Source organism: Manis javanica, chromosome 9, assembly GCF_040802235.1.
Source record: "Manis javanica isolate MJ-LG chromosome 9, MJ_LKY, whole genome shotgun sequence".
Taxonomy (NCBI): Eukaryota; Metazoa; Chordata; class Mammalia; order Pholidota; family Manidae; genus Manis; species Manis javanica.
Window position 1 is genome coordinate 90452364 of NC_133164.1, and position 22150 is coordinate 90474513.

A 22150-nucleotide genomic window follows, 5' to 3' on the forward strand; every position below is an offset into this window, starting at 1 on the left:
CACACTTTCCTCTCAGTTTGGAGGCTGGCGAGAGAGCCTGATTCAGACTGAGGCATGGGGCGAGGACTGGCCCACCGCAACAAGGCTGAGTTATAAAGCTCTTTCTTCTCCAGTCCCATGTTTGGGTCTCCTCCTAGCATTCTCATAAAAAAGAAAAACTAACGTCCTCTATAGAGGGAGTCACCAGGATCAGGAATAATCCAGCCCCGTTGTCAGAATTCACTGTAGAGTCTTTAAATGTGTTATAGGAGTGTTCAAAACTTTGAAACAAAATTCAGGGGATTGTACCTTGGTTAAATTAAAAACACAATTTTATATGTTCTTGTTAAACAGCTTTACTTGAGGCAACAACTGAAGTTTAATTCAACAGGATATATCACACTTGGAGGGAAAACAGAGAAAAAAACACCCTTAGATTATAGCCAAACATTCTTTCCAAGGCACAGCACTTGACATTTCCAGATTGACAGCAGAATGAGTTTGTTTCCATCAAACAAAATCATGAATCCAATGTCTGCCTTTGAAACAGTTTTCCACTTGGTCTCCATTTCTCAAGGCTCAGGGAACAATGCTTGTGGCCTTTCTCAAGGCCAGATAACCAGTAACTACATCAGATGGCAACCTCCGAATATAGGAAAACTCCTCGATGGTACTGAACCGCAGCTTGCTCTGCGGGTCTGTGTACTTGGCCTGGGTAGGAAACAGGCATAGAAAAGGTCAGAAAGTTGTTAGTGGTGAATATTTAAGCTCAAGTTTAAAACTATTTTTCTGTTTTACTGAAAGTGAAATACATTTTCATTATATCTTACTCTGTCACCAAGATCATTAAATTGCTCTTTTGACAAAGGGTAGTTAATCTTTCTGACTCGAGAAATACTTTAGGGTATGGACAGAAGAGGAATAACCACATCAGACACTCTTCTGGCTGGTGCCTCAAGGGCTACAAGCAATAGGTCCAAAACTGAATTCATGAGGATCATCCCTCCCAGATCCCTGCCTTCAACTTCTCACCTGCTTCAAACAAGTCTGTCAGATCTGCTCCCCAAGGCAGGGAGTGGCACCTCCAGTACATGCTGGGCACACCCATCCCACCCTGTTACATTCCACCCATTCCAAGTGCACTCCTGTCCAGCTCTTCCGCCTCCATCCCAGGCCACTTCCACAGCTCCCTGGGCCACACTGCAGTCCTGGACTGGCCACCCACACCCCTCTTCCACTGGAAGAGACTGCCATCCGGCAACTCTAGGATCATCTTTACAGCTTCCAATTCTGATCACGTCATTCCTCGGCACAAAATCTCTCAGTGCTTCTCTGTTCTCAGGACAAAAAGGCCAAGGTCCTCAGCCTGGCTCTTTGGACCCTGAAAGCAGGCCTGGGCCCCCACCTTCCCAAGTTTCTTCCCCAGCCACAAGTCCCCACTCTCTGGTTCCAACTGTCCTGGCTCTCAGTCCTTCCTGTAATGCTCCACTCACCCTTTCCTTGAGAGAGACCCCTACCCTGGCCAACTGTGCTCTGTAATCACCGACTTACCCTTCAGGTCTCAGCCCCCAAGTCATATAATCAGAGAAGCCGTATCTGCTCCCCAGCTGTCAGAAACCCACCCTGACTTTCACCTCACCACATTCACCTCTGTGGAATGGTTATCTCTGTTGCTTTTACATTTATTATCTGCATGCCTTTTTGACTAATATCTAAGCTGTAAGACTACATGAGGCGGGAACCCTGTCTTTTGCTTAACATTGTATCCCAGCTCCAAGTATAATATAGGGTGAACAGGCGGCCTTTGGTTAGTGTTTGAACAACAAATAATGAATGAGTGACTAAATGAACAAATAAGTGGACAATCACAGAAAAGCGAATTTGTTTCTCACTGGCATATAAAAATTCTCTTTTGGTCTTTTTTCCCCAAGTGCAAAGTGGAGAAAATAATTCACTTACTATATAGCTCAAGATGTGTGTCTTCTACAGCTTTTGAAACATTAACATGAGGGTGAGTCATTTGGAACTCCTTTTAAAAAATTATAAAAGATGCCATTAAAGTCTATAGACAGGTAATATTCAGTTTGTCAAGTGAGGCTTGTCTGCTGCCATGCTGATCATCTCTGTGTGGACCTAGACTCAGCAATGCTGTGATTTCATAAGGGAGGGAGGTTCAGTGAAGCAGCAGCAAGTTGAACAGAACTTAGTCATAGGTTTTTCAGACTCGAATAAGTCTTCTACTCTGTCACTGGGGATCTTCCTAAGGTATTTAATGTCTGCATGTCAGGAAAATGAGATTATTTCTAAAAAGCTAAGATTAATTAAAGCTCTCTATATAATAAAACTTCGATCCTCTGGCTTAATCTATATATTGCCTTTCTGTGCCACATTTCCTTTAATGACAGTAATATAAAGAAAGGCTTAAATAGAAGTACAGCAACAAGTCCCTTTTGAGGGCTCCTGGACTTGAGGCAGTTAGATGAACTAACTGGCAGGGAAGGCTGCCCCGCAGTTCCAAGCAGGAATGCAGGCAGGTGCCTTTTGCTTTGATCATAAGGACTCCACATATGAACCAGCCCCAGCCGGGCTCCATTTCTGTGGCTGCCTTACTTCCACTGCCAAACTGTGCTGAGTTGGCCCCCCCAAGTGCAGACCTCACTGCTGAGAAGCCTGTGAAACAAATAATGCAGAGAACAGATATTGTGGTACCAGCAAGAAGGTCGCTCACAGAAACGTACACAAACCAGACGTGACCAGTACTCAGAACAGAAATGAGGATACGAAGTGACACTGTAGAGCTGAACAATAAAGAACTGCCCTCCTACAATCTGTCCTTCTCTGGATTCCACTCCTCAAGCCTACCTTCCCAGAGGGCAGGCAGCAAATTGCTTTAAGGCCTTTCTTGCTGCAGGGTGACTTGCTCCCCCTGCTGCAGTGTTCATTGCTCCCCCACCTCACCCAGAGCTACAGTACTTTCCATAGCTTTGTAACAGGTCTAAACACAGATGTGACCTTGCATGCAGTCATGCCATGCCCCAGCACAGGGTAAACAGCCACTTGGCTGGCTGGGAACAGGTGGACCAATGCAACCATGAGCAGGGCTTTATTTTTTAATTACCAGAACTTAAATTTATACAAGTGACAGGTGATCACATTCTCCTCCAAAAAAAGAAGAAAACATAATGAATAGACTAAAGTCCTTTACCACCATCTACCATCTGAAAGTCTTTTGTCTTCCCCTGAGGAAAACCATTGCTAGGTGGGCACCCTTCCAGATCTTGCTTATATATATCCTTATACACATATCTAAATATACTACAGAAATTACCCAATTCTTTTGTGAGTGTGTGAGAGTGTGTTAACATACACTTATAATGCTTTGCACCTTTTGGTAAACAATGTATCTTGGAGATTTATTCATGTTGTTACATATACATCAAGCTTGCAGAATAATATGAAAACACCCCTACCAGCCACCCTGTTGGTTAACCTTTATGTTGGTCCCAGTATTTTGCTTACACATTTTCTCCTATGTGTCTGCATGAAGCTCTTGTACATACTTCTTTTCTAAGGAGTTGCCTAGAAAGCAAACTGTTGGGTCTTAGGCTTTTGCTTTTTTGGTAGTGCCAAACTGTCATCCAAGGAAGTGTACCAATGTAGATCCCCACCTCAAAGCAGCAATGGATGAGGATATCTGTTTCTCTGTGTTAGTGACAATGCATATAATCAAATGTTTTCACTTCTTCCCTACCTGATGAGCCTTTTCCTTATTATCAGTGAGGCTGAATTATATACTTATTGGTCATCTGTATTCCTTCCTTGTAATTGTCTATTCATATCCTTTTAGCCAATTCTTCTATGGGATTATCTTTCAGTTTTTGTATACTCAGAATTTTTTAATTCTTACATACAGTTGGAGAAGAGGTTTTAGGTCATGTAGAACATGACAAGTGCTTTACCAATGGGATAAAGGGGTCTGGAACAATGCTTCTCAGAATGATTCTTATGCCTCCAAGTGTGTGAAAACCATGGCACAAGCAGACAGGCTGCCTGATGATGGTGAGGATAAAGCTACATTTTAAGGGACCACCTCGAAATCTGGCCATCAACCATGACTTTCACAAACTCAGCACAAAATGGTACAGGGAGAAATATCCCCTTTGGGTCATAATAGAATAACTGGTGCCAGACTAACTCTCCTGCCATAAATAACTATTAAAATGGGTCAAATATATGAGGTAACTGTTTTCAGCGTTGATAAGAGATAGCATAAGGCAACACTTCTCTGAATTTGAAGTCCCCTAAGGGGCCCTTTAAGAGCCCACGGTTGGGTGAAAACAGAACCCACCGCACACACACACACACACACGCCATTGTATCACACTTCTACTCTCCCTATTGTTTTTTAGGATATTATACTTCAGGGTCTGTTTTTAAAAGTTTGTAGTATACTAAGGAGTGTGTGCTCTCTGGAGAAAAAGGTAAAACATATGACTAATTGAGAGTGTATAACTAACATTTTTTTTCAAAAATACAATAAAAACACGAATCTTTCCCAATGTAAAATGTGTATCAATAATTAGTTTGTCACAGAAGTTGGGAGTCATACATTTTCATAAAAATGTAAACCATTTAAGTGATATGCATGAGTTTTAAAAAGTAAAATGCCTCATTATTTCTACAATTATGATAAAAATCCCATCTTCCAAATTGAATAGTAGTGAAAAGGATGAAGAAGGCAAACTGGAAGTTCCATACTCCAGCCACATTTGGACAAAAAGGAAATGAGGTTCTTTGAGGTTCCTGAGGTCGGTGACTTGCCCAAGTCCCACTTGTCTGACTATTCTGCTGTTTTAAACTGTATTCCCCAGAAGCACTTTAGAGGTCACTGTGGTGGCAAGAGGGGAGTAGGACAGAGGACCGAATCCACATGGACCACAGAATGTAGGTGGGCTCAAGGGGATTCTATTACAATATTTCATTTGGAAAAGGGGTACTGATGCTTAAAAATAAATTTGAGAATCACTGCCTTTAGCATACTGCCTTCTTAGAGAAGTTGAAATATTTTTTTTTAATAGTACAATCATCTCTAAAATGTAGGGAACTTTTTAAACTTCAGCTTTAAAAAAAAGAAAGAGTTGTTTCTTTGATGTTATCTCACATAGTTAACGAGCAGAGGAAGGGGAAGTGAAACTAGGGTCTCCTGCTTTCTGAAGCAAGGTTGTAGCCACTCTACAATAAATGTATGAATGCTTCACAAACTCAATACGTAATCAAAGTATGCAGGTTCCAGGCAGGACCAATCGTGGTCGATATTCAACATTGCTGAAAAAATAGACAGTACTCTGAACTTTTCTTTTCAATTCAATGTTATAAGACACAGACATGTAATTATACTCACAAGAAGACCTGAAACATCAGAATACTTCTTAGCTGGTTTAAAAGACGGAGGAGCATCAATACTGAAATCTGGGGGTAGAAAAAAAGACAACTAAATTGGCTTTTTTTTTTTGGTATCATTAATATACAATTATATGAGCAACACTGTGGTTACTAGATTCCCCCATTATCAAGTCCCCACCACATACCGCATTACAGTCACTGTTCATCAATGTAGTAAGATGCTATAGAATCACTACTTGTCTTCTCTGTGCTATAATGCCTTCCCCATGCCCCACCACATTATGTGTGCTAATCGTAATGCCCCTCATTCCCCTTCTCCCTCCCTTCCCAACCACAACCCCCAGCCCCTTTCCCTTCGGCAACTGTTAGTCCATTCTTAGGTTCTGTGAGTCTGCTGCTGTTTTGTTCCTTCAGTTTTTGCTTTATTCTTAGGATCCACAGATGAGTGAAATCATTTGGTACTTGTCTTTCTCTGCCTGGCTTATTTCACTGAGCATAATACCCTCTAGCTCCATCCATGTTGTGGTAGATGGTAGGATTTGTTTTCTTCTTATGGCTGAATAATATCCCATTGTGTATATGTACCACATCTTTTTTTTTTGGTATCATTAATATACAATTACATGAGGAACATTATGTTTACTAGACTTCCCCCATCAGCAAGTGACCCCACATACCCCATTAGTCACTGTCCATCAGCGTAGTAAGATGCTATAGAATCACTGCTTGTCTTCTCTGTGTTATACAGCCCTTCCCATGACCCCCACTACATTATGTCTGCTAATAGTAATGCCCCCCTTTTTTCCCCCTTATCCCTCCCTTCTGACCTATCCTCCCCAGTCCCAGTCCCTTTGGTAACTGTTAGTCCATTCTTGGGTTCTGTGAGTCTGCTGCTGTTTTGTTCCTTCAGGTTTTTTTTTGTTCTTATACTCCACAGATGAGTGAAATCATTTGATACTTGTCTTTTTCTGCCTGGCTTATTTCACTGAGCAAAATACCCTCTAGCTCTGTCCATGTTATTGCAAATGGTAGGATTTGTTTTCTTCTTATGGCTGAATAATATTCCATTGTGTATATGTACCACATCTTCTTTATGCATTCATCTACTGATGGACACTTAGGTTGCTTCCATTTCTTGGCTGTTGTAAATAGTGCTGTGATAAACATAGGGATGCATATGTCTTTTTCGAACTGGACTGCTGCATTCTTAGGGTAAATTCCTAGGAGTGGAATTCCGGTGTCAAATGGCATTTCTATTTTTAATTTTTTGAGGAACCTCCATACTGTGTTCTACAATGGTTGAACTAATTTACATTCCCACCAGCAGTGTAGAAAGGTTCCCCTTTCTCCACCTCCTCGCCAACATTTGTTGTTGTTTGTCTTTTGGATGGTGGCGATCTTTACTGGTGTGAGGTGGTATCTCAGTGTGGTTTTAATTTGCATTTCTCTGACGATTAGCGTGTGGAGCATCTTTTCATGTGTCTGTTGGCCATCTGAATTTCTTCTTTGAAGAAGTATCTGTTCAGATCCTCTGCCCATTTTTTAATTGGATTATTTACTTTTTGTTTGTTGAGGTGCGTGAGCTCTTTATATATTTTGGATGTCAACCCTTTATCGGATCTGTCATTTATGAATACATTCTCCCATACTGTAGGATGTCTTTTTGTTTTATTGGTGGTGTCCTTTGCTGTACAGAAGCTTTTCAGCTTGATATGTCCCACTTGTTCATTTTTGGTTTTGTTTCCATTGCCTAGGGAGATACGTTCATGAAGAAGTTGCTCATGTTTATGTCCAAGAGATTTCTGCCTATGTTTTTTCCTAAGAGTTTTATGGTTTCATGACTTACATTCAGGTCTTTGATCCATTTTGAATTTATATTTGTGCATGGGTTTAGACAATGACCCAGTTTCATTCTCTACATGTAGCTGTCCAGTTTTGCCAACACCAGCTGTTGAAGAGGCTGTCATTTCCCCATTGTATGTCCATGGTTCCTTTATCATATATTAATTGAATATATGTATTTGGGTTAATATCTGGGCTCTCTATTCTGTTCCACTGGTCTGTGGGTCTGTTCTTATGCCAGTACCAAATTGTCTTGATTACTGTGACTTTGTAGTAGAGCTTGAAGTTGGGGAGCATAATACCCCTCTACTTTATTCTTCCTTCTCAGGATTGCTTTGGCTATTCGGGCTCTTTTGTGGTTCCACATGAATTTTAGAACTATTTGTTCCAGTTCGTTGAAGGATGCTGTTGGTATTTTGATAGGGATAGCACTGAATCTGTAGATTGCTTTAGGAAAGATGGCCATTTTGACAATATTAATTCTTCTTAGCCAAGAGCATGGGATGAATTTCCATTTGTTAGTGTCCTCTTTAACTTCTCTTAAGAGTGTCTTGTAAAAAGCTTCTGTACAGCAAAGGACATCATCAATAGAACAAAAAGACATCCTATAGTATGGGAGAATATATTCGTAAATGACATATCTGACAAAGAATTGACATTCAAAATATATAAAGAGCTCATGCACCTCAACAAACAAAAAGTAAATAATCCAATTAAAAAATGGGCAGAATATCTGAACAGACACTTCTCCAAAGAAGAAATTCAGATGGCCAACAAACACATGAAAAGATGCTCCACATCACTAATCATCAGAGAAATGCAAATTAAAACCACATTGAGTTATTACCTCACACCAGTAAGGATGGCCACCATCCAAAAGACAAACAACAAATGTTGGCGAGGAGGTGAAGAAAGAGGAACCTTCCTACACTCCTGGTGGGAGTGGGAATATAAATTAGTTCAACCATTGTGGAAAGCAGTATGGAGGTTCCTTAAAAAACTCAAAATAGAAATACCATTTAACCCAGGAATTCCACTCCTAGAAATTTATCGTAAGAATGCAGCAGCCTGGTTTGAAAAAGACATATGCACCCCTATGTTTATCGCAGCAGTATTTACAATAGCTAAGAAATGGAAGCAACCTGTGTCCATCAGTAGATGAATGGATAAAGAAGATGTGGTACATGTACACAATGGAATATTATTCAGCCAGAAGAACAAAACAAATCCTACCATTTGCAACAACATGGATGGAGCTAGAGGTTTTTATGTTCAGTAAAATAAGCCAGGTAGAGAAAGACAAGTATCAAATGATTTCACTCATCTGTGGAGTATAATAATAAAGAAAAAAACTGAAGGAACAAAACAGCAGCAGATTCACAGAACCCAAGAATGAACTAACAGTTACCAAAGGGATAGGGACTGGGGAGGATGGGTGGGAAGGGAGGGACAAGGGGGGAAAAGGGGCATTATGATTAGGAGACATAATGTAGGGGGTGGGGGGCATGGGGAGGGCTATACAACACAGAGAAGACAGTGATTCTACAGCATCTTACTACGCTGATGGACAGTGAGTGTAATGGGGTATGTCGGGGGGACTTGCTGATGGGAGGAGTGTAGTAACCATAATGTCGCTCATGTAATTATAGATTAATGACACCAAAGAAAAAAAAAAGTGTCCTGTAGTTTTCAGGGTATAGGTCTTTCACTTCCTTGTGTACCACATCTTCTTTATCCATTCATCTACTTGTGGACACTTAGGTTGCTTACATTTCTTGGCTATTGTAAATAGTGCTGTGATAAACATAGTGGTGCATCTGTCTTTTTCAAACTGGGCTGCTGCATTCTTAGGGTAAATTCCTAGGAGTGGAATTCCTGGAACAAATGGCATTTCTATTTTAGTTTTTTGAGGAACCTCCATACTGCTTTCCACCTAAATTGGCTTTTAAACATTCAGATCCTCTGCTTTTTTTCTTAAAATACTATTCGAAAATATTACTGAAATTTTTACTGTGTGATTTAGTATGCACAGAATTATCTGGGAAAGTGCTGCAGTATGGCATCGACCAAGTGCAGGGTCTGGACCAAACTCTGCCCTGTCACCTGGGATCCTCTCTCAATGGAAAGGCCGGAAAGCTCATCTGCCCACAAACCACTTTCAGTGTGTCAGGCTATGTGAGCTGATCGTGATGAGATGCCAATGCCTAATTGGACCTGAGCATCCAGGGACTGGAAAGTCTACACCCAGACAACTGACTAGCTCATATCACTGACCTGAGTCACTCCATGAAAGATATGCAGTGGGACAGAAGATGGGGGGAACTTTGAACCTGGACTTTCCAGTGGAGTTGGACAGAACATATACTTTACATAGATTTGGAGATACTGAACCATAAAGCATTTACTCTTGAAAATACCAGCTCATACAGTGAAAGAGAACTGACCTTTAAACTGGTTATTAGAAACCCTCCTTAATCTTGGGCAGTCTTCTAGGGAACAAATTTTAAAAGTAGACATTTGAACCAGAGGTTTACCCAGTAGCAAACTTTACACCAGCTATTATCATATGATAACACCAGCATTATCGTATCATGACCTATTTTTCCAGATTGAAATATTAGCAGTAACTCTAAAAAGCACACACCCAAGACAACACAGATTCAACACAGACACAGTTATAAGGAAATATATACATAATCTCCCTATATTGATGCCATTATAAAACTTGTAAGCTAAAAATTATTTTCTACATTAATGCAAACATAATAAAATAATGTAGGTTGGTTGTAAGAAAGTTCCTAGTCTGAGCATCACTAATACATAGACGCCTCTAGATAGCTCACAGTTAGGATCATTCAGTTGCCATGGCAATGCCCTTTCCAAAGTGAGAATTTGTTTCAGGTTCTTCCAGGTTCTGTTCTTCTTGCCAGCTACTGCTCCACCATGGCCAGAGTGCTTGAATTGAAAGCAAGCATGGATTAGAAGAAACAAAAATCAATGGAGATTATCATTTTAGAATCTGAATTATGCTTATCATAACTAGAATATACACCTCATTCTGTCAGCAATCATTTGTACCCGTAAGACTTTTCTAAGAAATATTATACCATACACTTTACTCTTATAAAAAAACAAAGCTTTTGTTTTTTCAAAACCCATGAGTTACCTAGTGATGAAGTAGAAATAAAAGGGTTTTTTTTACATGCACATAGAGAATCAATCCTTTTCGGGGTCTAGCACTATAGATTCAATACTCATGAATTTCCAAATGCTTTAAAATAAATTTACAACAAAGTTAAAATTAAACTCATAACCATTATCTCTAAACTCCCTTCTGAGAACAGGACTCTGTCTTGCAAATTACTGGTGATCCTGGAAACCCAAGTAAACCTCAATCATGGCAAGGCAAGCCTTCTGGACATTTGTTTTTTCTTTGTATCCTATGAAGATGACAAAATAAAATAGAAAAGAATGTCAAAATCTGCTACACGCACTGGTAACACTGTATTTTCGAAACTAATTAACAAAAAAGAAACTTCTAATGGCATGGTCTGAATTGCTGTAATCTATTTATCCCTCAAGAACAAAAGGAAGAGTAGCCTATTTCTAGTTGACAGCACAATAGCTTAGATTTACTTAAAGAAACTTAATAAAAAGAGCCCTTCTTTTAGTTATTTCAAACATCTAAGACAAATCAAAAGAGAAGGCAAATAATCATCATGAAAATGACCCTCCTTCAAAATTGTATCATTTAACAAATTCCACAAAGGACATCAAAATTCTTGGGAACTGGTGCATTGGGAGATCAAAAGGAAGGGCCCCTTTTCTCCTGTCCCCACCCCTCCTCTCATAATAGCCCATGGCAGAAAAGGTAGCGACTTGGACTGATGGAAAAGGGGCACCAGTGTCATCTGCGCTGCAGGCCCAGCAAGATCAGACACTGAGGAATGGTTGCTTTTTATTTAAAACTACCTTAGATACTTACCACAAAATTGGGATCCTTAAATGGCAAAGGTTTGGCAGCTTTTTCCATAGGTCCTGTGCTAAAATCAGAGGACACCATTTTATTCTCACTCATGACTTCCATGCTGATACCCTTAAAATATAATAATGATAGTCTGAGATGAGTTTCTTTTAGTTAAGTTCTCTCAACAAGACATCAGCTGATATTGGTACTGCAAGACATGTAAAGGAACATGGAGCTCCAGAGCATGTAAAGGAACAAGACATGTAAAGGAACATGGAGCAGCAGGTGGCCTGCGCTAGAGGAGGCATGCCAGACTGCAAGCATCACCTGCTGGGCAGAAGCCACCCAGGACCTCAGCTGCCATGCTTCGCAGCTGCCGTAAGTGCCAAGCACATGGGTGTCCTACCTGAGTGGCTCATGTATCTCTGACAACTACACCAGTTGTGTGCTATTATCCCATTTACAGGGAAGAAAATAGGTGAAGGGGGATGGATTCAAGACCACATAGTGATTATCTTTGGATTCAATCCCAGGTCAGGCCAATTCCAAAAGCCACCACAATCTCCATGATGCCACATGGTCCCTACTCCTGCTAATCTTGTCAAACTGTTTTGAAGCATTAAGACAAAAGAGGTCCAGCTCCTTTAAGGGTCTCATCAGCTGTAGAATCCAAGTTAGAGCTAGTATGATTAAAGGGCATAAAAGGACTGGCGTTCTGAGGGAGGAGAGGAGGATGGAGGGCCATAGGTCAGCTGGCTGCAGCCAGAGTGAGCTGACAAGCAGGATAATATGCTTTAAAACAAAACCTTTTAAGCTAACAATCACAAAGAAAAAAAAAGCCAAAGTAAGAAACCACTTCTGATTTTTTAATGCAATTTCCAGCTTTCCCAGGCTGCAATTATTGTTTTTTTTTCAAATCAAATAGGTTTTAATTACCTTAGAGAATACACACCAATTCTAATAGAGGTCATTAATTTTTTTTTTTGAGAGGGCATCTCTCATATTTATTGATCAAATGGTTGTTAACATCAATAAAATTCTGTATAGGGGACTCAATGCACAATGTACAATCATTAATCCACCCCAAGCCTAATTCTCATCAGTCTCCAATCTTCTGAAGCATAATGAACAAGTTCTTACATGGTGAACAAATTCTTACATAGTGAATAAGTTCTTACATGGTGAACAGTACAAGGGCAGTCAAAACAGAAACTTTCAGTTTTGATCACATATTATGAACTGTAAACAATCAGGTCAAATATGAATATTCATTTGATTTTTATACTTTATTTATATGTGAATCCCACATTTCTCCCTTATTATTATTTTTTTAAATAAAATGCTGAAGTGGTAGGTAATGCAAGATAAAGGTAGAAAACATAGTTTAGTGCTGTAAGAGAGCAAATTTAGATGAGCAGGTGTGTGCCTGTAGACTAAGTGTTAATCCAAGCTAGACAAGGGCAACAAAACATCCACAGATGCAGAAGATTTCTCAAAACAGGGGGGGGTGAGGTTCTAAACCTCACCTCTGTTGATCCCCAATTTCTCACCTGATGGCCCCCCTGTGACTGTGCCTGTCTTAGGTTGTTCCTCCCTTGAGGAATCTTACCTGTCTCTGGCTAACCAGTCATCTTCCGGGGCCATACAGGGAGATGTAAATTGATAAGTGAGAGAGAGGCAATATTGTTTGAAAAGGTTAGCTTTTTACTTCTTTGCAGATTTATGCCCTGTGGCTATTACGCCCAGTATTTGTCTTGAGGTATCTTTACCACTTGGAAGAATTATGATACTTGGTAAATTTGATATGAGGCATGAATTCTATTTAAGGGTTGTAATTAGGAAGGAAGAAGAAAAGCTATAGCAGTAGCAGACGGAAGATAACATGGGAAGATTGATTACTTCTTTGACATATCTTCTTGTAGAGTAACTTAAGCACGTATAGGTTTTAAACTACTAATTAAATTGCATACACACATTAACATAATAGGAATACAGTTATATAACCAAAGCAGACCTATAATTACCAGCCATCTCCAGTGAAACCAAGAAAACCAGTTAGGCACCCTACGCATTTGTGAAAACTTATCTATGATATGGTGGATATTGTCCAACTGAACTTGAACAGTCTGAGAGAAATCAGACAAATTAAAACAACCCATTCCTGGGGACTGTTCACATTCCATATGTTCTTTTAACAGTAGATAGTCTGTAGTCATAAGATTTTGGAGCACTACAACTTGCACTTCTAATTCTTGGTTGAGTTCCAACAGTATAGATCCAGTCAAATTTGTTGTTTTACTGTATGCACAGGTCAGCTTAGATATCTCCTCCTTCATTCCAATGGCAAGTCCAGGAACTGGTGTGATGAATGCAGCTACAACTGCAGCATCGCCTGGATCTTTGTTGAGGTTTTTTGATGATCATCTTCTGGTATGACTCTTCCAGAGAGTGCTGATGTTGGAAGTTCTTCTTCATATCATATCTTAGTTCATTTTTTGGGTAGCCAAATTAGGCTTTGATCCTCTGTATAAACACAAACAGACCCTTTGCCCACACTTTGATATGCCCTTTATGCCATTGTGTAGAACTCATTGGAGGTCACCACACAGGAACTGTTAGTCCATTCTTGGGTTCTGTGATTCCACTGCTGTTTTGTTTCTTCAATTTTTCCTTTGTTCGTATACTCCACAGATGAGTGAAATCATTTGGTATTTCTCTTTCTCCACTTGGCTTATTTCACTGAGCATAATACCCTCCAGCTCCATCCATGTTGCTGCAAATGGTAGGATTTGCCCTCTTCTTATGGCTGAGTAGTATTCCATTGTGTATATGTACCACATCTTCTTTATCCATTCATCTACCGATGGACATTTAGGTTACTTCCAATTCTTGGCTATTGTAAATAGTGCTGCGATAAACATAGGGGTGCATCTGTCTTTCTCAAACTTGATTGCTGTGTTCTTAGGGTAAATTCCTAGGAGTGGAATTCCTGGGTCAAACGGTAAGTCTGTTTTGAGCATTTTGATGAACCTCCATACTGCTTCCACAATGGTTGAACTAATTTACATTCCCACCAGCAGTGTAGGAGGGTTCCCCTTTCTCCACAGCCTTGCCAACATTTGTTGTTGTTTGTCTTTTGGATGGTGGCCATCCTTACTGGTGTGAGGTGATATCTCATTGTAGTTTTAATTTGAATTTCTCTGATGATTAGCGATGTGGAGCAGCTTTACATGTGCCTGTTGGCCATCTGAATTTCTTCTTTGGAGAAGTGTCTGTTCAGTTCCTCTGCCCATTTTTTAATTGGATTATTTGCTTTTTGTTTGTTGAGGTGCATGAGCTCTTTATATATTTTGGATGTCAACACTGTATCGGATCTGTCATTTTCAAATATATTCTCCCATACTGTAGGGTGCCTTTTTGTTCTATTGATGGTGTCTTTTGCTGTACAGAAGATTTTCTACTTAATATAGTCCCACTTGTTCATTTTTGCTGTTGTTTTCCTTGCCTGGGGAGATATGTTCAAGAAGAGGTCACTCATGTTTATGTCTAAAAGGTTTTTGCCTATGTTTTTTTCTAAGAGTTTTATGGTTTCATGACTTACATTCAGGTCTTTGATCCATTTTGAATTTACTTTTGTGTATGGGGCTAGACAATGGTCCAGTTTCATTCTACTACATGTAGCTGTCCAGTTTTGCCAGCACCATCTATTGAAGATACTGTCATTTCGCCACTGTATGTCCATGGCTCCTCTATCAAATATTAATTGACCACACATGTTTGGGTTAATGTCTGGAGTCTCTAGTCTGTTCCACTGGTCTGTGGCTCTGTTCTTGTGCCAGTACCAAACTGTCTTGATTACTATGGCTTTGTAGTAGAGCTTGAAGTTGGGGGGTGAGATCGCCCCTACTTTATTCTTCTTTCTCAGGATTGCTTTGGCTATTCGGGGTCTTTGGTGTTTCCATATGAATTTTTGAATTATTTGTTCCAGTTCATTGAAGAATGTTGCTGGTAATTTGATAGTGATTGCATCAAATCTGTATATTGCTTTGGGCAGGATGGCCATTTTGACGATATTAATTCTTCCTAGCCATGAGCATGGGATGAGTTTCCATTTATTAGTGTCCCCTTTAATTTCTCTTAAGAGTGACCTGTAGTTTTCAGAGTATAGGTCTACAATAATTGTTTTTTAATTGATACATAATTTACATAGTGAAATCCACAGATCTTAAGCATAGGTTTCATGAGTTTTTCCATATGTTTACATTTGTGTAATCCACATCCTTACTGAGAAATACAACATTTCTATCATCCCAGAAACCACTATTCTGATTTCTACCTATATTCTATTTTTGCCTGTTTTGTAGTTTCAGAATTATTAACCTGGGCCATTGTGAAAAACAAACCCACCAAATGTACTTGGTTCTTTTTGCCTTTAATCTTAGGTTATACTGTCAAAATACTGTGTTCAAAGCCACTAAAGTTATTTCTCGCTTCCTTCCCTTCAATGTGGTTGTTAGTCATTGAAAATGCAGTTAGGTTGGTTTTTGTTTACATTCTGTTTTCTCTATCTGCTTCCCCAGCCTTGCTGGTTGTATTATTTTTGTTTACTATGTGAAACTTCAAGTGGTTCAAAAGGTCAAAATTCTGCCAAAAGCTTTACTCAGATAAGTTTTACTCTCTCTTCCCTCCCCTTCTCCCCGTCCTCTCTACCCTGTTCTCTTGTGCCCTGTAGGTAACCAAGCCCAGTCGTTTCTGTGTTTGTGTTTGGCCACTGCATCCCACCCAGAGATGATTCCTGAAACAAACTCCTGAGCATACACATCTTAAATACTGGTGCTGGCTTAGTTATGCCACATTGTCTGGTTTCTCAACCAGATAGCTAGACAGGCAGTAACTACTTGGTACTTACTCTGTGCCAGGCAATGGATTAGAAACAGGATGTTTTGACCCCTCTGTGTATTCTCACTCTCTGAATCTCTCCCTTCTGCTTATTTCTCTCCTTTCTCTCTCTGTTCTCCTGTTCCCTGTCTGTCTGACAAAGCTGCTGTTTTCATTCACTAAAACAAAAATACAAGCTATCATTCTATCAATATATCATAGATATTATCAATTTATAATAGATTTTACTCTTACAAATAGCCAATACAAAATAACATAGACAACTGGCTTAAAACTATACAAGGTCACTGGTTATTAAATGTGATGGGAAAGTCAAGTCCACCTCATCAAATGGGGTCTCTCAGGATACATGTACCTGGCAGAAATGATATGATCATGAAAAAAAAATCTCACAAGGGCAATTAAAATTAGGTGCCAAATGCTGTCTGATCTTTGTTGTAAAATAAAAATGGACATGGACCAATCCCAGTGAAAATAATTTCAGTGAAGCATAAATAAGAATAGAAAAATTAGAAATGACTTGTGCTATATAGAGAATTACTCAATGGCTTTTCTTTACTTATTTATTTTATTTTGGTATCATTAATCTACAATTACAGAAAGAACATTATGTTTACTAGGTACCCCCCTTCACCAAGTCCCCCCACATACCCCTTCACAGTCACTGTCCATCTGCATAGTAAGATGCTGTAAAATTGCTAGTCTTCTCTGTACTGTACAACCCTCCCTGTGCCTCCCACGTACTATACATGCTAATCGTAATGCCCTCTTTCTTTTTCCCTGCCCTTATCCCTCCCTTCCCACCCATCGTCCCCAGTCCCTTTCCCTTTGGTAACTATTAGTCCATTCTTGGGTTCTGTGATTCTGCTGCTGTTTCATTCTTTCAGTTTTCCTTTGTTCTTATACTCCACATATGAGTGAAATCATTTGGTACTTGTCCTTCTCCGCTTGGCTTATTTCACTGAACATAATACCCTCTAGCTCCATCCATGTTGTTGCGAATGGTAGGATCTGTTTTTTTCTTATGGCTGAATAATATTCCATTGTGTACATGTACCACATCTTCTTTATCCATTCATCTACTGATGGACATTTAGGTTGCTTCCATATCTTGGCTATTGTAAACAGTGCAGTGATAAACATAGGGGTGCATCTGTCTTTTTCAAACTGGAGTGCTGCATTCTTAGGGTAAATTCCTAGAAATGGAATTCCTGGGTCAAATGGTATTTCTATTTTGAGCATTCTGAGGAACCTCCATACTGCTTTCAACAATGGTTGAACTAGTTTACATTCCCACCAGCACTGTAGGAGGGTTCCCCTTTCTCCACAACTTTGCCAACATTTGTTGTTGTTTGTCTTTTCGATGATGGCGATCCTAATTCGTGTGAGGTGATATCTCATTGTTATTTTAATTTGCATTTCTCTAATGATTAACGATGTGGAGCATCTTTTCATGTGCCTGTTGGCCATCTGGATTTCTTCTTTATAGAACTCTCTATTCAGCTCCCCTGCTCATTTTTTAATTGGATTATTTTGTTTGTTGAGGCCTATGAGCTCTTAATATATTTTGGATGTCAATCCTTTATTGGATCTGTCATTTATGAGTATGTTCTCCCATACTGTAGGATACCTTTTTGTTCTATTGATGGTGTCCTTTGCTGTACAGAAGCTTTTTAGCTTGATATAGTCCCGCTTGTTCATTTTTGCCATTGTTTCCCTTGCCTGGGGAGATATGTTCATGAAGAAGTCACTCATGTTTATGTCCATGAGATTTTTGCCTATGTTTTTTTCTAAGAGTTTTATGGTTTCATGACTTACATTCAGGTCTTTGATACATTTGGAGTTTACTTTTGTGTATGGGGTTAGACAGTGATCCAGTTTCATTCTCTTACATGTAGCTGTCCAGTTTTGCCAGCACCATCTGTTGAAGAGACTGTCATTTCGCCACTGTATGTCCATGGCTCCTTTATCAAATATTAATTGGCCATATATGTTTGGGTTAATGTCTGGAGTCTCTATTCTGTTCCACTAGTCTGTGGCTCTGTTCTTGTGCCAGTACCAAACTGTCTTGGTTACTGTGGCTTTGTTGTAGAGCTTGAAGTTGGGGAGTGAGATCCCCCCGCCCACTTTATTCTTCCTTCTCAGAATTGCTTTAGCTATTCAGGGTCCTTGGTGTTTCCATATGAATTTTTGAACTATTTGTTCTACTTCATTGAAGAATGCTGTTGGTAATTTGATAGGGATTGCATCAAATCTGTATATTGCTTTGGGCAGGAAGGCCATTTTGACAATATTAATTCTTCCTAGCCAGAAGCATGGGATGAGTTTCCATTTGTTAGTGACCTCTTTAATTTCTCTTAAGACTGTCTTGTAGTTTTCAGGGTATAGGTCTTTCACTTCCTCGGTTAGGTTTATTCCTAGGTATTTTATTCTTTTTGAAGCTATTGTGAATGGAATTGTTTTCCTGATTTCTCTTTCTATTAGTTCATTCCTAGTGTATAGGAAAGCTACAGATTTGTGTGTGTTAATTTTGTATTCTGCAACTTTGCTGAATTCTGATATTAGTTCTAGTAGCTTTGCAGTGGAGTCTTTAGGGTTTTTTATGTACAGTATCATGTCATCTGCAAATAGTGACAGTTTGACTTCTTCTTTACCAATCTGTATTCCTTGTATTTCTTTGTTTTGTCTGACTGCCATGGCTAGGACCTCCAGTACCATGTTGAATAACAGTGGGGAGAGTGGGCATCCCTGTCTTGCTCCCGATCTCACAAGAAAAGCTTTCAGCCTCTCACTGTTCAGTATGATATTAGCTGTGGTTTTATCATATATGACCTTTATTATGTTGAGGTACTTGCCCTCTATGCCCATTTTGTTGAGAGTTTTTATCATGAATGGATGTTGAATTTTGTCGAATGCTTTTTCAGCATCTATGGAGATGATCATGTGGTTTTTGTCTTTCTTTTTGTTGATGTGGTGGAGGATGTTGATGGATTTTCGAATGTTGTACCATCCTTGAATCCCTGGAATGAATACCACTTGGTCATGGTGTATGATCCTTTTGATGCATTTTTGAATTCAGTTTGCTAATATTTTGTTGAGTATTTTTGCATCTACATTCATCAGGGGTATTGGTTTGTAGTTTTCTTTTTTGGTGGGGTCTTTGCCTGGTTTTGGTATTAGGGTGATGTTGGCTTCATAGAATGAGTTTGGGAGTATTCCCTCCTCTTCTACTTTTTGAAAAACTTTAAGGAGAATGGGTGTTAGGTCTTCTCTGTATGTTTGATAAAATTCTGAGGTAAATCCATCCGGCCTGAGGGTTTTGTTCTTGGGTAGTTTTTTGGTTACTGATTCAATTTCATTGCTGGTATTTGGTCTGTTTAGATTTTCTGTTTCTTTCTGGGTCAGTCTTGGAAGGCTGTATTTTTCTAAGAAGCTGTCCATTTCTCCTAGGTTTTCCAGCTTGTTAGCATATAGGTTTTCATAGTATTGTCTAATAATTCTTTGTATTTCTCTGGGGTCCATCATGATTTTTCCTCTCTCGTTTCTAATTCTGTTGATGTGTGTTGACTCTCTTTTTCTCTTAATAAGTCTGGCTAGAGGCTTATCTATTTTGTTTATTTTCTCAAAGAACCAGTTCTTATTTTCATTGATTTTTTCTATTGTTTTATTCTTCTCAATTTTATTTATTTCTTCTCTGATCTTTATGATATCTCTCCGTCTGCTGACCTTAGGCCTCATTTGTTCTTCTTTTTCCAATTTTGATAATTGTGACATTAGACTATTCATTTCGAATTGTTCTTCCTTCTTTAAGTATGCTTGGATTGCTATATACTTTCCTCTTAAGACTGCTTTTGCTGCGTCCCACAGAAGTTGGGACTTTGTGTTATTGTTTTCGTTTGTTTCCATATATTGCTGGATCTCAATTTTAATTTGGTCATTGATCCACTGATTATTTAGGATCATGTTGTTAAGCCTCCATGTGTTTGTGAGCCTTTTTGCTTTCTTTGTACAATTTATTTCTAGTTTTATACCTTTGTGGCCTGAAAAGTTGGCTCGTAGGATTTCAATCTTTTGGAATTTACTGAGGTTCTTTTTGTGGCCTAGTATGTGGTCTATTCAGGAGAATGTTCCATGTGCACTTGAGAAGAATGTGTATCCTGTTGCTTTTGGATGTAGAGTTCTATAGATGTCTGTTAGGTCCATCTGTTCTAGCATGTTGTTCAGTGCCTCTGTGTCCTTACTTATTTTCTGTCTGGTGGATATGTCCTTTGGGGTGAGTGGTGTGTTAAAGTCTCCCAAAATGAATGCATTGCATTCCAGTTCCTCCTTTAATTCTGTTAGTATTTGTTTCACATATATTGCTGCTCCTGTATTGGGTGCATATATATTTATAATGGTTATATCCTCCTGTTGAACTGAGCCCTTTATCATTATGTAATGTCCTTCTTTATCTCTTGTTACTTTCTTTATTTTGAAGTCTATTTTGTCTGATACTAGTATTGCAACACCTGCTTCTTTCTCTCTGTTGTTTGCATGAAATATCTTTCTCCAACCCTTGACTTTTAATCTGTGCATGTCTTTGGGTTTGAGGTGAGTTTCTTGTAAGCAGCATATAGATGGGTCTTGCTTTTTTATCCATTCTATTACTCTGTGTCTTTTGATTGGTACATTCAGTCCATTTACATTTAGGGTGATTATTGAAAGATATGTACTTATTGCCATTGCAGGCTTTAGATTTGTGGTTACCAAAGGTTCAAGGTTAGCTTCTTTACTACCTCACTGTCTGGCCTCACTTGCTTATTGAGCTGTTATAAACACAGTCTGATGATTATTTCTTTCCCTTCTTTTTCCTCCTCCTCCATTCTTCATATGTTGAGTGTTTTGTTCTGTGCTCTTTTTAGGAGTGCTCCCATCTAGAGCAGTTCCTCTAAGATACCCTGTAGAGGTGGTTTGTGGGAGTCAAATTCCCTCAACTTTTGCTTGTGTGGGAATTGTTTAATCCCTCATTCATATTTAAATGATAATCGTGCTGGATACAGTACCCTTGGTTCAAGGCCCTTCTGTTTCATTGCATTAAATATATCATGCCATTCTCTTCTGGCCTGTAAGGTTTCTATTGAGAAGTCTGATGATAGCCTGATGGGTTTTCCTTTGTAGGTGACCTTTTTACTCTCTCTGGCTGCCTTTAATACTCTGTCCCTGTCCTAGTGTCTTGGTGTTGACCTCTTTGGATCCCATGTCTCGGGAGTTCTGTGTGCCTCCATAGTCTGAACAACTATTTCCTCCCCCAGTTTGGGGAAGTTCTCAGCAATCATTTCTTCAAAGACACTCTCTATCCCTTTTTCTCTCTCTTCTTCCTCTGGTACCCCTATAATGCGAATATTGTTCCTTTTGGATTGGTCACACAGTTCTCTTAATATTGTTTCATTACTGGAGATCCTTTTATCTCTCTCTGCATCAGCTTCTATGCGTTCCTGTTCTCTGGTTTCTATTCCATCAATGGTCTCTTGCATCTTATCCATTCTGCTTATAAATACTTCCAGAGTTTGTTTCACTTCTGTAATTTCCCTCCAGACATCTGTGATCTCCCTCTGGACATCTGTAATCTCCCTCTGGACTTCATCCCTTAGCTCTTGCATAGTTCTCTGCAGCTCTGTCAGCATGTTTATGATTTTTATTTTGAATTCTTTTTCAGGGAGACTGGTTAAGTCTGCCTCTGCAGATCCTTTCTCAGGTGTAACTATCTTGGTCTGGATCAGATTTTTTTGCCTTTTCATGGTGATTGCAGTGGCTGTAGGCAGGTTGCTGGTGTGTCAGCTGGGAGAAGAAAGTCCTTTCCTGCTTGCTGGATGCCTTGCCCTTCTCTGCTGCCTGTGACGGCTACATGCGCTCCTGGAGCAGCCACCAGGTTAATCTCCTAAGCTGCTCTGGGCAGGGTGTCCGTCAGAGCAGCACGCAGCCCTGTGGGGAGTGGCAGGCACACCAGGTGCACTCTTCTATGCTAGCGGTGACCCTGCTGGGCAGCTGTGTGACAGCAGCGGCCTTTAGGTCTGGCCCAGG

General features: G+C 39.6%; 1 protein-coding gene across 1 annotated transcript in view; it reads right to left on the bottom strand.

The window, feature by feature from the left end:
- Nucleotides 1–319: 319 nt before the first annotated feature.
- INO80C (INO80 complex subunit C) overlaps nucleotides 320–22150 on the bottom strand; it is a 42332-nt gene continuing 20501 nt past the window's right edge. Inside the window, exons 2-5 of the mRNA XM_037017502.2 lie at nucleotides 11210–11320; nucleotides 10068–10179; nucleotides 5381–5448; nucleotides 320–690 (exon numbers count right to left, since the gene is read on the bottom strand). Of these exons, the coding sequence (XP_036873397.1) occupies nucleotides 559–690; nucleotides 5381–5448; nucleotides 10068–10179; nucleotides 11210–11320 (423 nt within the window). The 3' untranslated portion in view covers nucleotides 320–558. The remainder of the gene's footprint in view (nucleotides 691–5380; nucleotides 5449–10067; nucleotides 10180–11209; nucleotides 11321–22150) is intronic.